The sequence below is a fragment of the Atractosteus spatula genome, chromosome 6, assembly GCF_055471065.1.
Source record: "Atractosteus spatula isolate fAtrSpa1 chromosome 6, fAtrSpa1.hap1, whole genome shotgun sequence".
NCBI classification, from domain to species: domain Eukaryota; kingdom Metazoa; phylum Chordata; class Actinopteri; order Semionotiformes; family Lepisosteidae; genus Atractosteus; species Atractosteus spatula.
The window spans coordinates 42,547,945-42,565,408 of NC_142711.1; the positions used below are offsets into that span (position 1 = coordinate 42,547,945).

Below are 17,464 nucleotides of genomic sequence, written 5' to 3' on the forward strand. Positions count from 1 at the left end.
ATAAAAAACTGAAGAATGCTTGTGTGTTGTTATTTCTGGCACAGTGGAAATAATATGTATGAAATAATACCCGAACAAGGATTGTACTGTTTGATGTATTTAATGCAGAGCTATTTCACCCACTTTCCTTTATATTTTTCAAACAGTTCACATCATTATAACTTTTACTCTGTTATACAATACACAAATAAACACAAGTCAGTACACATCATCTCTACATGACTTCCATCGGTTTGTAACAATCCCAACATAGTTCATTTATCTCCTAACAAAACCCAGCACCAACTACATATGTTTGACCATTAAAAAGTATATGGCCTTTCCTTTATGATCTACTTTTCATTGTAAAAAGTTTGATATTTCTGATGTTCCCAGGGTTTTCATATTTTATTAGAAATTCCCTGAAGGCTTCTTATGTGATGAGAAAGGACTTTTAGCATGTAGTAACTTTGGCATTATGGTTGTCTTCAGGTTTTTTGGTTACGCAAGTTATCATTGAGGTATATTTCTTTTTCTTTATAATGTCCAGCTATTTTTCTTCAGTTAGGAACAGCAGAACGTAAGAAATTAGACAGTGGACTCATACAGTTGCCACTGAGAGAGTTAACACTGCAGTCTTACAGGAATACAACCAAACCAAGGGTCGCTGTTACAAGACCTGATCTTTGACCCTCCCCCATCTCTACAGTACTTCACAAATCATGTTCCTTTTACAGCATTAGAGACTAACTTGAGTTATTGTGCAGCACAGAAAGCTATTAAAATACGTTTCTAAAAAGAAAACAATTTAAAAAACTAAGAACAGTTTTTTTCCATTACAACATTAGTTTATTCAGTTCAACTAGCCATTTATCAACATCACCCTATACTGTAGCAAACTACTGATTACATGACCCAAATAATTCAAATATTAGCATCACACAAAATGTAAATTTACCCAAATTCAGCTTCTAAATGTAAAACAATGACTATGATACTGTGAGGTGAAATCTGACACTTAGCAATGTTAGCAGTGTTTGCAACTCCCCTTACCTTCCTCAGAAGGTCTGGAATGATGTACAAGTATGTAGAAATGTCGGTATTTACCTAGCAGTCCTTAAACAAGGGGGAGAGTAAACATGGAGGAAGACACTGATAAACTCAGTGTGAGGAATTTACTCAGGTTAATTAACTCCACTGTATATCATTAGGACCACCATATTAAAGAATAAACATTGAACAGTGCCAGGGCCATTCCTAAGGAGGTCATTAAGACGATCTCCATTGGAATGGATCACAACATACAGTGCATACAGGAACAGAGAGGGAGTAAGAGAGAAAAGACAAAAGAAGGGAGAAAACAAGTGGCTGAATGATGGGAGAGCTCTGTTTTAACCAGACTGGGTTACCAGACAGGTCATCTGAAAGCTGAATAGTATATTGAACTATGAGCATTATTATGAAACAACTTGATGTCTTATCTATTTGAAGAAATGTTGACATCTTATATAAGATAAGATAAGATCACTTTATTGGCCGTATACAATTTCTTGCATTAGGAATTTGTCTTAAAATTGCTCTCCATGAGACACACAGGCAGGGAGAGAGAAGCTTGGGGTCAGAGTGCAGGGTCAGTCATTTATATGGCACCCCTGGAGCCATTGGAGTTAAGAGCCTTACTCAGGGGCCCAACAGAGTAGAATTCCTCTGCCAGCCGCAGGCTTTGAACCAGCAACCTTCCAGCCACAGGCACAGATCCTTAGCCACAGTGCCACTGCTCCACTAAATTATGGAATCCTCTGGCTAAAAATGTTCTCTCCTATTTTAATGATACATTGTTAGAAAGGGGAAATTGGTTTTGGTCTGCCATCCAATAAATGACCATGTGCTGCTAAATGTTTGCTTATTTCCTGTTTGGTATTTTGGTTATAATACACTGATTTGAATTCGTGAGTTTTTCAAGATATTTGAAAAAATGCACATATTACACCAAACATGAATATGAAATTAATATGAAATTTTAAATGTACATTTTATACAAATTTATTTTAAAAATGCTCAAATTCTAAAAATATCCCAAATATTAAAATTACCAATGACAAAAATTGTATTAGATCCAATTCTTCATTCAGTAAAATTGCTTTGTGAACCTTTTCACAAAGCAATTTACTTTATGAAGTCCAGAAAGTACTTGACGGGATGTTTTTCTGAATCCAAATCAAGAATTTTGGAAGCAGCAATGAGCCTGTGGAAGGCCTCGTCTTTGTTGGGACTGAAGCTGGTAATGTTGAAGGAGGAAAAGTCAAAGTCAATTTTATTTTTCATGTCTCCAACCTTGATAGAATTGATAATCCCATTTTCCTCCAAAGCCTTTAATATTACAGGAAAAGAAGGGTTTTCCAGGGCCTGAACATGCTGAAAAACAGGGCTAGATATACCTACAACATAGCCTCTGGGTTCAGGGGTCCAGATGTGTGGATGGACATCACAGGCTATCAGAAAGGTGCACAGAATAATGTCAGTGCCATAGACCGTCTTGATCCAGCTAGGCAGATAACCTCCACCCGGTCGGGGGTTGATCTCGATGAGCTTGGGGCCTGTTTCAGTCAATTTCATATCGAGATTGTAGACCCCATTCTTCAGGCCACAGTGGAGGCAACACTGGTATGCAGCAATGGCTAACTGGGTCTCTTTTTCAGGGCAGAGGCAGGTGGGCATGATGTGTGATGTGTTGAAAAAGTAAGAGAGTCCGGGAGGCCCACAATCAGAGACAAATGCTGCCAAGAGCTTCCCCTGAAAGATTACCAGGTCTACGACATACCTTGGGCCGCTAATGAACTCCATCAGAAATGGTTCATTTTTGAATCCCTTGTTTATCATGTGATAAGTTGTTCCTTTTAAGTCCCACTTTAGGCTCTTGAAGTGCTGCTGGCACTGCAGGGAGTTCTCCACTATTTTGACACCCATTCCACCACTGCCTTTCTCCAGCTTTACTGCTGCAGGGAAGCCCACCTGTGCCATGGCCTCTTCGAGCTCCTGTTCACTGTCCACGGGTAGGCAGGGCACTACGTAGAGTGAGGGATTGGGGAGATGCTGCAGGCCGTGGTGAATTCCCCCCAAGTGCCGATGAGAATGACTCTTCTTTTTGGCAGTAACGAGCGCTTCAAAGCCATCACTGGGAAGACCTAGTTCTTTGCACACGAGGGACGTCAGTATAACTGTATCGCAATTAAAAGTTGTGCAGCCATCGACAATCACGTTCAAATCCCGGACCATCTTGGATATGATATGGGCATGAGACTCATCTTGCGTGTGATCGCTGAAATCGTGATGAAGGGTTTTCCACGCCAGCGCAAAACCAGGATGGGATGAATTGCAATCTACCAAGATTATCTAAAAAAAACAGAAATTAACACACTGGAATCTTACCATTCTTGTTTGGCCATGGGTTTCAAACTGAGAAGAACAGCATGTGTTGATGTCTATTTACATTCAGATGCTGTAGGATATTGTTCTGTATTTGAATAATCCTGTCATACTCTGAAATCATAGTTTCGGGGTGGCAGTGGATGGATTTGGGAGCAGAAACTCGTCAACTAGGACATAACTGAAACCTTTTAAGATCCTTAAAGGGGAAAAATAATGCCAAAATGTGACAGGAGTCACTTGGGAAACTAGCTCTTGATATAAGTCACGAGACAACGGCATATACCCAAATTAAATCTAGGTCTTTATTGGCCACCGTTTCCTTTTTTTCTTTCTAGTTTCCTAGTTTTACTTACAAAAGTTCAGGATTTGATTTCTTTTAAAAAGGAGGCTTGGGAGATGAGCAATGGTTAAAATGTTTTTCCAGGCATGCTAAAGATAAAAATGCTTCGTAATGATGAAAATCCATTTCAAGATGTATATTATGCTACAGATATACAGTAAGCTTCAGATGTAAACCATTATTAAATGTTCAAATAAATACCAGCAGGGATTGACTGGTAAACGGATGAAGAAGGATACTAAACCATTTGAATTCAGTTTTGTCAATATTGATGGGGTAAAGTGAGAATGTAGAACATATCACATATTACGAATTGTTATTTTCTATTTTTTAAAAACATGGAAGTTAACATAACTGATTTATCTCCTATTGTAGAACAGCCCAGGCTGTTCACTAGCATTTTGAAATTATGTGTTCTTCTTCAGGTAGAAAAATTAACATGCTCTGCTTATTATTTGCACCTCTGATCTCATCGAATGAAACTAGAAACTGAGACTTTTACTCAAAACAGTGCACATGTGTTTTTCTTAAAAATAGGAAACACCAGCCTAAATATCACTTATGTATGCCCTGGATACAGCAATAAGTATCTTTAATGATTTCAACTTTTTGTGCATCAGAATTTGGATTTTTTAGCTGAGGCGAGAAACCTTACCTTGATGTGATATTTCTTGGCTGACTGAAACACTATCAGCTTATTTACATTTCCTGCTCCTATGTACAGGATGGTCTTGTCAGCAATGAAAGAGCAGTGGGCTCTGTGGCACATGGCCTGTACGAGAGGCCCGACAGTGCTGCCCTGTTGGTGGGGCTGCAGGAGCTGAGTGGCAGTGCTCTGAATTCCACTGTGGTGAGAAGTCAGGCTCAGGAGGAAAGGGTGCAGTCTGTCCTTGTGCTGTGTCAGAACAAACTCCACACCTGAAGAGAGGCATATTTACACAGAAAAGTTCAAATATCTTCACACAAAAACTTATAATGAACTATAGACCATGAAAAAGGATATGTTTTGCGATGGTCATTTTCTCATTTGCTAGTATTGATTCTAACTGAATTCTTAATGAATTTATTTAACTAATTATTTGCTTTGTTTGATTAATTTGTAATGCTTCCTAGTTCTTAAATATAATAATAATAATAATAATAATAATAATAATAATAATATTTGCTTAGACTTATATAGCGCTTTTCTGGACACTCCACTCAAAGCACTTAACAGGTAATGGGAAACTCCCCTCCACCACCACCAATGTGCAGCATCCACCTGGATGATGTGACAGCAGCCATAGTGCGCCAGAATGCTCACTACACATCACCTATCAGTGGGGAGGAAAACAGGGTGATGAAGCCAATTCATAGATGGGGATTATTAGGAGGCCATGATTGGTAAGAGCCAATGGGAAATTTGGCCAGGTCGCCGGTGTTACACTCCTAACTGTATACATATTGAATATTTATTGAATTTTTAAACCATGTTTTAAAGTTAGCTGAATGTGTATTTTCTAAATTTACTACCGGAATATTCATACAATATCTCATTTAAACTAAATAAAATATTTTCTGATATCGAGGTTTGGGTGAAATCTGTGAAAAGCAATTGCTTAATTGGCCAAAAAATACAAAAATAGATTTTTGTATTCAATATGTAATCGAGTTAATGACAGATATATTTTAGGCCTTTTAAAGTACTTAACTAAGATTTTATGACAATTAAAGAAAATAAGTGTAATCTTCCAGTACTTAACAAAAGATAGAAAAAACAAAGTTTTCAGTACTTTGCTAGACACAATAGCCTATGTTTTTATTTATTTATATGCATCATAATAAAATATTTCTTAATGTACCCAAATATTGTTGGTTCGATTTTGAACCAGTACCACTAAAGGCATTAATCTTTTAATTTGTCCAGTTGGTCAGCATGAATCTGATACTGGAAAATCATAAATGATGGTACTGGGACTACTTCAGTTAGCATGTGTTAACCACCACCAAGCTGCCCAGCTAAGAGAAGACTCCTGAGTTAAAACTGAGAATTTTTCAGAAAGATAGGTAGCTAGATAATCACAGATGAACTGGTGATTCTGGACTACAGTATATACTGTATCAATAATATCCTACAAACTACAGAACTGAAGTTAATCTACTGGACAATAAAACAATTCTAAGGTCTTAACAGTACTGTAGGTACATTGAGATGTTTTGTGAATTTTTAGGCTAAAAAATAATGTAAAACTGCTTTGCACATGTAAGGTAAAAGTTAAAAAAGAAAGAGTTGAACTGCCAAGTGGCATAAAAAAATTCACCCCATTTAATATTGTATTTGTAAAAAAGAGTAAGAAATTCAACCAACTCTAAAATACTAGAGAGGTAACAAGATACACCAGCCAAAGGTAGAAAATATTGGTAGCATACAGTGAGATGTATACCATAAATGTTAATCAGTAAAATTGAAGTATTCCACCACACATCTGGTACAAAAGGTTTCAAAGAGAGAGCAAAGAGCAGAGGACTAAGAGAGCAGTCTTGTCTGGTTCCTCAAATCAAATGAATTTGAGTAGGTATCACTGACCCCATTAACAAGCAGAAGCATTAGGCTGGATGCACTTTACAGAGTACAGATCAAATTGATAAATTATCTTTCTTTCATCAACCCTCTCTGAGGGTGAATGAAGGAGAGAATACATGCATCAAGCAAATGGACTAGATAAGTTACATACAATTTTATCTGTGTTTAGAAGAGATAACGGGCGATAGCTAGAGTATTTTATTTACTCTTTACTTTACTTTTTTTTCAGAAGGAGAGAAATCAAAGCAGATTTCTGATCTCAGTGAAAAACATGGAATAATTAGCTGGGGAAGTTATGCTTAAGATTTACAATGCGCTAGTAAGACCTCACTTAAAACTCATGTTCTGTTTTCCTCACTATATCACATTATAAAAAGTATGTTTTATATCTTTGTCTCAGGAGATTATCAGACAGTTTAGGATAAAGGGGGGTTAATGTTTCAGTTAGGGAAAGAACTAAATCAGGAGCTGAAGATATCTGCAAACCTCAGGCTTTCCAGCCAAATACTTGAGGCCCAGGATCTGAGCTCTTTTAAGAAATGGCTGGAAACGTTTTAGTCTCATTAGGTACTAAATTACTAAATCAGAAAATCTGGCATGCATCATTTCTTATGTTCCTGTGTTCTGCCTATCCCTAGCGTATAAGGTCACTAAAGAGCAGTACCTATGAAATCAATCTGAGCAGTAGCCCCTCCCCTCTCTTCACTGGAGAGCTGGGACTGGTAGTCCATGATGCCTTGCATGGCTGCCTCGGCCCACTGCTTCAGGAGCTGCTGAAGTTCTGTGAGGTAGTCCTGCTTTGTGAAGCCCCAGTCCTGAAGTGTCACTTCCAGAGACTGCAACACTGTGGGGCAGCTTCTAATCAGAGCTTCTGTCCTGTTCACCCAGCACACTACCTGAAATGCAGACAAGCAACATTAGCACTGATGTCCAGAGCAGTGGTACTTCCCCAGAGATCCTGCAGGATTTAAATTTTAAGATAAATATCTTCAAAAGATAATGGCGTGGAAACATTATTACTTCTCTTCAGATAAGGTAGGAAACTGGATGCTGGTGTTTTTTTCCAGATGTACTTTGATACAGATCATCTGAACAGTTTTTCATGGGGAGAAATTATACAGTTATCTTTACACACATATGGGGAACTTATTTGTTAAAATAACAGACCCCATAATTTGATAATTATCTAATATTATTCTACTTGGGTTCAACATCTACTGACAACCACATGACTACAATATATTTTATTTGCACTGTACCTGCATCAACTGAGGCTGATCATCAGCAGAACGGCAAACTGTGGCTCTGATGTGGAGATCAAGCTTTCTTCTTGAAACCTCTGGCTCTGAATAAATGTACAGTATACAGGCAGTTATAATAAATGTTTAAAACATATTCATTCATATCCATGTAGTTTCACTACCCTATGCTTTACTTTTCATCATAACTTAATCAGAGAATGTCTGATTTCATTATCAACACTAGAAAACCAGCCCGAGGTGTAAGAAGAATGTCAACCTTCATTTTTTAAAGTGAAAATTTTGACTGAATAGGAAATAATTATCATTATTTCCCTTAACCGTGTGACCCTTAACCATGTGGGTCATCAAACAAAATGTGAGTTTACATGTTTCAGTTCTAAATAGTGGAAACAATATCTTGATTTTCAGTGAAATTGTGTATATACCTATGTTTCATGTTAGTCCCCGTACATTAACTTTAAATAGTAGCAGGAAATGGTAAGTCTTAAATACATTCAGTCATTTATTTATTTATTGCATTATTAATGTGCTAATAGGCATTCCATTGTCTGTCCTTCCTCATTGTATCGTTTTCATACAATGGCACAAAACATTCTTGTGAACACAATACCCTGTGTCTTCCCTTATGCACTGTGGTACTAGAATTCTCTTGACGCGCATTTTATGTGTAAACTTGTGTCACTAACATTGTGCAGTAAAAGACAAAGGAATGTTTCACTAGGAATGACAATGCCCAAGATCGAAGTGTAATGAACTATTATGGAGCTGATATTTGGCTTAACCTGCTTGGCTGAGGGCTGACCTCCTGGCCATAGGACGAGGAGGCCAGAACTCCCAAAAAGAACCAAGCGGGACCCCAAGCCACCAATGCAGAATTTGGAGGTGTGGTCTGTGATGCACGGATTGTTGCAGCAGTAGGGTGGTCGGAGTGCCTGTCTGCGTTCTGTATAGGTTTACTGTCGAGAAGTCGGCTTCTGTTCGCATAGGCGAGTTGCTTATTATAGGTACGTGTTGAGGTGTTGACGGAAGGGAATTCAAATGAACACGGGGTGTAAATGATGAGAAACCATGTAGGCTCTTTGTAGACGGGAAAGGAAATTGCTGCTATTATTAGATTGGGTTAGTGGTGGTGATGTTATCTGGATGGATATGGGCCCATGTTTGCAATTGTGTCCCCCAAAAGCAGCAATGGAAATTGGAGACTCCTGCGCTTGATTCACACAGTGATCAGGAGGAGAGATGGAGGTAGACAGTAGCAGCTTGGCCTTTTATAGCTGTTATAAGTTTGATGAGGGTTTCCTAGACGGACGGAGTAGCCGGCTCGAAGGAAATGCGGAGGCTTGTAGACCTTATGGCAAGTAACACCTTTGCTATCTGACGATAAATTAAGTGTAAGGAACTAACTGCTGCAGCTCTTGTGGACTCTGGAACTGGATAGCGAGCACTGATGGCCTAATGACAGATCCATGTGGGCACTGTGGAGAGGAAAACAAAAACTCCCGTTGGGAGAAAATCAACCTCTGGGGGTCCCGGCCCAATGGATGCCCCCCTTCCGGGCAGCTAGGCATTTTTTGGATAGCTCCAGACTCCGGCTGTATATCCAGCTGTAAAATTCCACTGTAGCTCATGGAATTTACATGTGTGGATATTACGTGAAGTGAGAGCAGTATTGGATCCAAGGAGTAGCGGTGCGGAGTGGGAGAAATGATCCTGGTGCAGATTTGGATGTCGGGGATAGGGACTTGTGTCAAGGGGTGATTATTGAGTAGGCAGAGGTAGGAGGCTGGGCGGACCCAGAAACGAGAGGCAGCGACAGCAGCCACGGAGGATGAGAGGGAGAGAAATGGGCCCGGGGCCAGATCGGATGCTGGGGATAAAAACATGCATAGGACAGGGGAATGAGGTGAGGGACTTACTGTACCTGTTCGGAAGTCGAGGGGGGTGGCTTTGGTAGCTACAGAGGACGGAAGTGATGAGACTGAGGCTGAATTGGGGAAGGGGGATAAAGAGGCGACGAGAAGGGGACGCGAAACATAGAGCGGTTGGTAAGAGAAATGAACTGGATACTGGGGATGGGGAAGTGAACAAAGCAGGAGCAGAGTGGACATGGGGGAGAGATAAAGGACAGGGATGTAATGGGGACATGGGACGAAGGACACCTTAATGAGGTGGACTTAAAGGACTTACCTTAATCAGGTGGTACCAGTGGCAGAAAGGGCGAGAGAAAAAACACAAAGTCGGGACAGAGATACAAGACATGGGACTTACCTGTATGGACATTAAAGAGGTGAAGCCAATAGTAGCAGGGCTGAATAGATGAGACACGTGAGAGCTACAGACTGGGCCGGAAGTAGGACGCCGGACAGACCCGGGGCTGGGGAGATGGCCGCAGTAGCAGCAGAGACAAAACGAATAGATCCAGGGCCAAATTGAACTCCTGGGATAGGGAAAATGAGACATGAATTTTGAAAATGCACGCTTCCAAGACGAAGACCCGACTCCGTGAGCAGTGGTGTCTGAGCCTGGGAGATATGCAGTCACGCGGCAGCCTGGAATGTGTTTTTTTTTATAAAACGGAACAGCAGGGGATCAAGACCCAACGAGACAAGGACGCGAGACATAAGGGCTGGGTTGGACGGAAACACGAATAAGACAGGGACACAAGACGCGAGACAACTGCTGACTGGGCCAGAAGTAGGACACTGGACAGGCCCAGTGCCAAGGGGGTGGCCCCCGTAGCACCAGAGATGGGAACCCGGGGCTAAATTGAACACTGGTCCAGGGACACGAGACGGGACAATTGCTGGCTGGGCCGGAAGTAGGACACTGGACAGACCTGGGGCCCAGGAGATGGCCGCAGTAGCAGCGGATGCAAAAGTGGCACGCGAGGGAGAGGGATATCACGTTGGTATTTATAGCGTTTTGTGGAGGAAGGATGAAGGGAGTGATTGCTGATTACTGACGGCTGGGAACAATTGAACGTGGTTGTTGTCATCCCTCCCGAACTTTTGTTATATAAACTCATATAGCAGTTTATAAAATACTGTATATAATATATAAGCTATGCAGCTGAAGGGATTTGTATTATAAAATGCTTTTGCAATGTAGTGTGGCAGGTTGCCCCTTGAAACCACAGACCTGCCACTAGAAAGGTCATCACAAAGGACCACTTGCAAGGTAGCCTCATATGAGATAAGATCACTTCATTGGTCATATACAATTTCTTGTATTAGTAATTTGTCTTTTTGCAGATCCCAGCTTGCTCTCCATGAGTCACACAGACAGGGAGAGAAACTTGGAGTCAGAGAGCAGGGTCAGCCATATGGCGCCCCTGGAGCAGTTGGGGTTAAGGGCCTTACCCAGGGGCCCAATGGAGTAGGATTCCTCTGCCGGCAACCTTCCAGCCACAGGCGCAGATCCTTAGCCTCCATGGGTGTGTATTAGTCACTATTTACAGTATATTATTCAGTAATGGGTTGGAATGAACATTCTCATCTGTCTGTAATTAGGGGGTTGACTTTAGTATAGAAGGGTGTCCAACTGCAACAGCTACTGTTTGGAAGAAATCAGGGTGTGAACTAGGAAACGATGGTGGTACAGCAGATGTTTAATTTTGTGGTTAGACTGTTATTTCTGAATGACGAGTTTTTATTTCTTTTAGAGTTTTTTATTTGTGAGTTTTGTGCAAAGCCTTTAAATAGAGCCTACTGGACCTTAAACCACCTGTAACCTTGGAGTGCAGAACCCAGGACCCACACTACCAAAAGTAGTTGTTAAAATTATTTTATTGGCCATATGGTTGTACTCTTCCTTGAAATTTATGTTAACAGTTTTTCACCCGTATATTGGTCTTTCCTCTTTATGTTTGCACTGCTCCAACTAGTGTGTATCGTTCTCTTAATAAAGTTGGAGAGCCGAGCTTTTACCTTTGAAGATGACACTTTGCTGCAGCTTCCAGGGCTTCAGCGGTTGGACTGAGTCGTAAGACGCCGTGATGAGAATAGACTCTCCCTGCTGGATCCTGGGCAGGAGACCTAGTGCTGCTTGAAGGATTTCTTCTCCTGCGCTCTTTTGGTGAACTGTCACGTTGTCACGGAAACACCATTTTGCCCCAGAAGGTTGGACCATCACCTGTGGAGTCAAGAAACAGAATTGGGGTTTCTCGTAATTCTGGGCTTCCTTTACTCTTCAATCCTACAGTGTACCCCCTCTTTCCAATTTTTCAGCATCATAAAGCTCTACAGCTTATTAGAGACATTGTTTTACAGAAATAGGAATCTGAAGTGTAAAAATGCAAATCCTAAAATTAAATGTCAGATTTTTCTTTTCTGAAACAGAAGAGGAAGTGTTTGTCATGTAAAGGGTAAAACTCAGGAAAAAGTCAATCTGTTTAGAAAGAAATGCAATCACGTTGCAGTAAACTGGTCATTTTTGTAACATACATCATAAACTACCTTTTCTATATTTGTTCTTTTTTGGAAAACACATAGTTGTCTGTCAGCTTCATATTAAAAACTGATTAGAAATACAAACTTGTATTTAATCGGACTGAAGAAAATCTGCCAGTTTATCTCTGAATCTTATACCAAGACTAAGTTTTATTGCGAACCCTGTTTACTCAGAAAATACACTTGCTTTGTGGCAGCTCTCAAGGTCAGGACGGTGCAGAAACTCTTCAACAGCCCCCAGCATGGCCTTCTGCAGCTCTTCTTTCTCCTGAGCAGAAACCACGGTCACCTGGGTGTTCGGGGGCAAGGATTTAAGGTTGGGGCGAAAGGCAAAGGCCAGGGTTGGTGGTACTTTAATGCCTCTCTGAGCCACCAGCTGTCTAGTCAGAAGTACATCCTCAACCACTCTGGTGAGCTCGGGAGAACCGCAGGTTGGACAGTCCAGATCCTCTTCCGTTATGGTGCCCAGAACTTGCCCATTTTCAGCCTCGTGTGGCATGCTGTGGTCACCCAGGGAGCTCAGGAAATAGCTGGCGCGTCGGGGAGGCTGGAAGGTGTCCAGGTTAGTGCAGCCCCCTGACCCAAAGGTGACGGCTTTGTGGATGAGGAGAGAGAAAAGCCCTAGGTGCTTTTGGGAAGGAGCCTTGAAGAGCCAAGAGGAGGACAAGCAGAGCATCACATGACCTGGGGTGACAGCAGAGCAGCAACACAGAAATGATCAGCATTGATTCTTTCAGCAATATTACTCCTAGGATCAACCCGTGAAACATTAATGAGAACACTATAGGGTTTAACCAAGTCTAAGTCTAATGTTTAACATCTAAGTTTTACGAAGTCTATTTGAAATGAGGTTCGCTTTCAATCAGATAATTCCCTTAACCAAGAATTCATCCTTTCAGATGAAAAAGAGACTGATGTGAAGCATTTTTCAAACTGGCCCCAAATGTGTGACACTAATTTGTTTTTGCAGAAGGTAAAATAGTCTCTTCAATAGTCTCTTCAATAATGTCTATTAATATTACATTTGCATACACTTGGTTCTTCTCTTAACTTGACAATTTTATTAGAGCATTGGATATCCCCTGTACTGCTGCTACTCTCCACTTGTGTCCCACAAGGCTCTGTGCTACTCCCAGGACCACTCACAATTTTCATGCCACTTCTATGCAGATAACACTCAGATCGTATTCTCGTTTCCTCGTTACTCTTGTCTCCTCCCGGATTAAAAACCTGCCTCTCACCCTAAGCATTAATTTCTGTGCACTATAAATGTACAACCCAAGTTAGTAATAACTCATGCATATATTAAAATGTTACCTTTGTTAAAAAAGGTTGTGATGAAAAGCTAAATTTAGCTTTAACAGATGTCTTGGTGAAACTGATGGCTGGATTGTGGCTGAATCAGTGACAAGCTTTTTTTCTAGACACAAGAGTAAGGAATGGGCATTGATGCTGAAGGAATTCAAAGACATCAATAAAACATACCGGGACATCGCCTGCCTCCCTCCAGCAGAATAGGAAGATATTTGTCAGGTGAGGCCAGGACACAGATAGTCATGTTAGGATCAGTCAAATCTGCAGAAAGAAACAGTTCTATTAGTAATGTACCAAGCAGCATAAATGATTTAATATCCTTATTTAGAGATGAAACAGGAGTGGAAAAACATCAAATTAACTTTTGTCCCCACTGAAATGTCTTTGCTTCCATAAAGCTTAAAAAAAGGGAAATAAGTTTTTTCACTGGAGGAAAAAGTTTAAGTTTTGATACTTGTCCTGTTTCTGTGTGTTTTCCAGAGTGTGCTTCGACCCACTCTAATGGCATTGCTAATAGGTTTCCATAAATCTTATCTTTGCTGTTGTTGAGAGAGAAATAAACAAAAGGTCCACTTTTTTTAATGCTTTTTGAATGCTTCTTCTGTAACAATGCATAGCAATACCGCATTAAATTTAAGTAATAGCACTGCTTGCTCTTTGCCGTACTTCACTCAGATTGCTCCAGCAAAATAACCGGTATACAAATTAAGGTGGCTTGGATGGAAGCATCAGCCAAATAAATTATTATTAATAAATTAAAAGCAGAATCACAGGGTAGTGAGTCCCAGGATGAGCACTGATATCACAAGGAGTACCTATTAGAAAACATGCAGAGAACAGTTTGATTAATAAATTAAAAGCAGAATCACAGGGTAGTGAGTCCCAGGATTAGCACTGATATCACAAGGAGTACCTATTAGAAATAGAAAAGTTTGACTTTGCCAAGTAGTAGAGTAGTGGTTCGGACCCACCTGCTCTTGGTGTAGCTGTGCGGTCTCTGGTTTCAGGAAGCCCCAGTTCCAGTAGTATCTGCTGTAGAGAGCTGTAATACTCTGACAGCCCCTCCTCCTGTAGGGCTGGGTCACTCTCCTCCCAGTGAACATGCGGACCGTCTCCTTCATTATAGCTCTGGCAGCCCACCTCATTCTCACATACTGCTTCAGGTGCCTTCAGCGTGTCCTTATTCCTCTGCATCTCTGATGGACCTTGTCAAGTGACGCCTGCAGCACAAGTTGTACAAAACACAATTTTAGCATCACCAGTGCTGTGAGCTGCAGATTACTCACTTTATTTTTTAAGAAGCAACGCTGTTCTTAAATGGCTCAAGATGTATATATATTTAAGGCACTTAAATTCCTGCATTGCCTGATTTTCTAATGGTTTCACTATCTATTCTCTTCGATTCCCCACAGTGGGTAATGGAAGAAGTTTGATGATACATATCCAAAATTCGCCACCAGTTCACTACGTTTGGCTGTGTTTTACCAATGTACTTTTAATACAATATATCACAGGGAACATTTGTAAAGTCAGGTCTGTGCAGCGACAGAAGTCAGCATATGTACGGGCAGGACAACTAGCTCACAATTAGAGTTTAGATTTCCAAGAAGTCAGTCTTATTTCCTTGAGAAACAGCTTATTTCTGATGAGAACTACCCATTAAGTCTTAAAAGAAAGAACAAAAGAAACCATTTTCATCACAGTCTGTTTTAATCAACTTAAATGTATTTGTCTTAATTCATCCCCATATCTCTGAGTCCTTAATCTCTTACAGGAGTGTCATTCATTATCAGAAATACAAAGGTCAATTTATTTAACACTTCATGCTGAAAAGTAGAAAGAAGAAATACAATCTGACGCATCAGAAGAAAGCTCAACAGCTGAAACTTTATGGTTGTTCTTTCTACATGAATGAACCTTTAAGTGTTCCTTTGCAGTCAATGCATGCTGACACAGCTGTCCATTTATTATCAGAAATGTGCTTGTTCCTGGTAAGGGACACAGTATCATGATTGTAATCCCTCCCCCTTTAGGGCGCTCCGGCTCTTTCACATTTTAGTTGATTTTGTGCACCTGCGCTCTGTTCCAGCCCTTCCCTACAAAAGCTAGATGCTCCCACCATTTCTGGCTCTGCATTGAAAGATGGACGCCCGGAGGCCCGCCTACCACCAAGTTGCCCTATGCCTGTGTCTTGAGGGCATTGGCCTCCTATCAGCATCCTGAACCAGCCGACTCCGGGGCTTGGAGTGTCTGGCCCCGTTACCCCTTTTTTATCTCCCCGACTATACAGTAGAAACTGGCACACAACCGCTCAGGGACAATTTAGAGACACCTGTTAGACACCTGGCAACCTGTTTTTGGAAGGTGGGTAGAAAACTGAGCATTTGGTGAAAACCTGGTGATGATCTTGGAGAGAATGAGTAAACTTTACACAGAAAGCATCTGTCTGGAAGTCAGGAAATGAGCCCTGTGAAGCAGAAGTCTTAAAAAAAAAGATGTAAAAAATGTATCGTGTTACTTCTTAAGAGGTTTCTGGCTGAGCAAGTAGAAATCTGTTTCCATCACTCTCTGTACCTCATAACATAATATTCTGCCACAAAACACTGTGGGTTCAGTTCCAGGAAGCATTGGGCAGCGCAATTGATTATTTGTTGATTGAAATTGGAGGTTTGTGTTTTCACTGTTGTCTGTAAATAATGATGCATTTGTTTACAGTCATGACACTTGTTGATGAGGCAATGGTCAAGACCTGCTGAGTAAAAGCAGAGCAGAGTTGTTTTTTTATTTATTTCCTGAAGTGTTTTAACTACAAACACTGGAACCACCCTGGATTCTTAGGATTTCACCTGTGCGAGGAATGTGCAAAGGTCTCCAACTGGCCAGCGTGACCTGCAGATCTTCACACAAGGCTTAGTTCCTGACTGAGCAAATAGCAAATCGGTCACACTCCTAACATTTCTACAGGACAAACTGATTTTTTAATTTTCCGTTGGATACCAACTTTTTAAAAAGGCATTTGACACCTTTCATTCAATATCTTTATTCGTCAGCTCAATTTTTTGTTAGATTTTCCTGTAGTGTAAATGCTTTACTTTTTGTACCCTTTTTGTCAACCTCATCAACCCTTGACAGAACCCGGCTTTTTAATGACCAGCAGTTTATGGATGCTGTTTTCTATAAGACATTCATGCTATTAGTATTTTTGTTGTCGTATTACAGCTGAATTTAAAACATTAATTTAATATTATTCTAGAAGTTAAAATTCACTCTCCCACCCCAAGCACAGAGACCTTATACAGATACAGCTACCCTTCACACAATTACACATATAACTATTCCCATTTATACAGCACAGTGAGATTTGTATTAAATATAAACACTGGGCTTTCACATCGTCAGACTACTCGTTTAAGAAAGAAGTCACCAAAATTACACCAATAATACATCTGAAATGTAAGCTGTAAGTTGGGCAATGTTTTGCATGAAAAACCCCCAAACATAAATAATAAGCTCATCACAGCAATATATAACAAAATTCACAAGAATGCATAGATATCTAATGATTAAATGATCTTTCATTTAACTAATCTATTTCTTGACAACTTGATTTTTTGCACTAGCAAAATAAAAAGCTAAGGTAACTTCTCTGGTCTACTAAATAACAAAATTATATAAAAATAACATTATGCAACATTGTGCATAATGTTTTTAAGCAGTGAATAATATTTTATTGCAGGTATCATGTAAAGAATGATAATTAGGTGGTCTTCACAGTCTAGGACTATACCAGGAGTTACTGTACAAAGCATTTTGCTGTCAAGTGTCAAAATCATACTCACTGTTGAGTGTTGGTGACGTCTTGTTTTCACTACTGGGACTGCTTCCTTTATCACACGGCTTTAAATGAATCAATGAAAACACAAATTATGCATAACCAAATGAGTTAAGGAGGGCTGCGTCCAGTAGCTTCAGTTGTTTAAATTACATAGGCAAGGCATTCCAAACTTACAGTAATTCCAGCTTGTACATGAAGATTCTAACAGAGTGTTGTGGAATTTTATCAAAGAAGATCCAGGAGAGGTATTCTCATTCACTCAGTAAGGTCTTTATTCATATTGCAACATGGGAG

At 40.3% G+C, this 17,464-nt stretch overlaps 1 protein-coding gene across 1 annotated transcript; it reads right to left on the bottom strand.

Moving 5' to 3' along the window:
- Window positions 1-2,145: 2,145 nt before the first annotated feature.
- Window positions 2,146-17,243, bottom strand: LOC148832919 (carnosine synthase 1-like). The gene is made up of 9 exons (XM_088919284.1): window positions 17,175-17,243; window positions 14,307-14,555; window positions 13,507-13,596; window positions 12,209-12,705; window positions 11,500-11,704; window positions 7,571-7,656; window positions 6,976-7,207; window positions 4,404-4,666; window positions 2,146-3,372 (listed from the first exon to the last, which is right to left on the bottom strand). The coding sequence occupies exons 2-9, from the start codon at window positions 14,527-14,529 to the stop codon at window positions 2,146-2,148; spliced, it is 2,823 nt and encodes a 940-aa protein (XP_088775410.1). The 5' UTR covers window positions 14,530-14,555; window positions 17,175-17,243.
- Window positions 17,244-17,464: the final 221 nt, after the last annotated feature.

Excerpts from the sequence above, each read along its gene's own strand:
- LOC148832919 (XM_088919284.1), bottom strand. The coding sequence starts at position 14,529 with ATGCAGAGGAATAAGGACACGCTGAAGGCACCTGAAGCAGTATGTGAG. Across the intron at positions 7,208-7,570 it reads ATCAGCCTCAGTTGATGCAG|GTAGTGTGCTGGGTGAACAG; the intron begins GTACAGTGCAAA and ends TCTGCATTTCAG. Across the intron at positions 4,667-6,975 it reads TGCTCAGATTGATTTCATAG|GTGTGGAGTTTGTTCTGACA; the intron begins GTACTGCTCTTT and ends GCCTCTCTTCAG.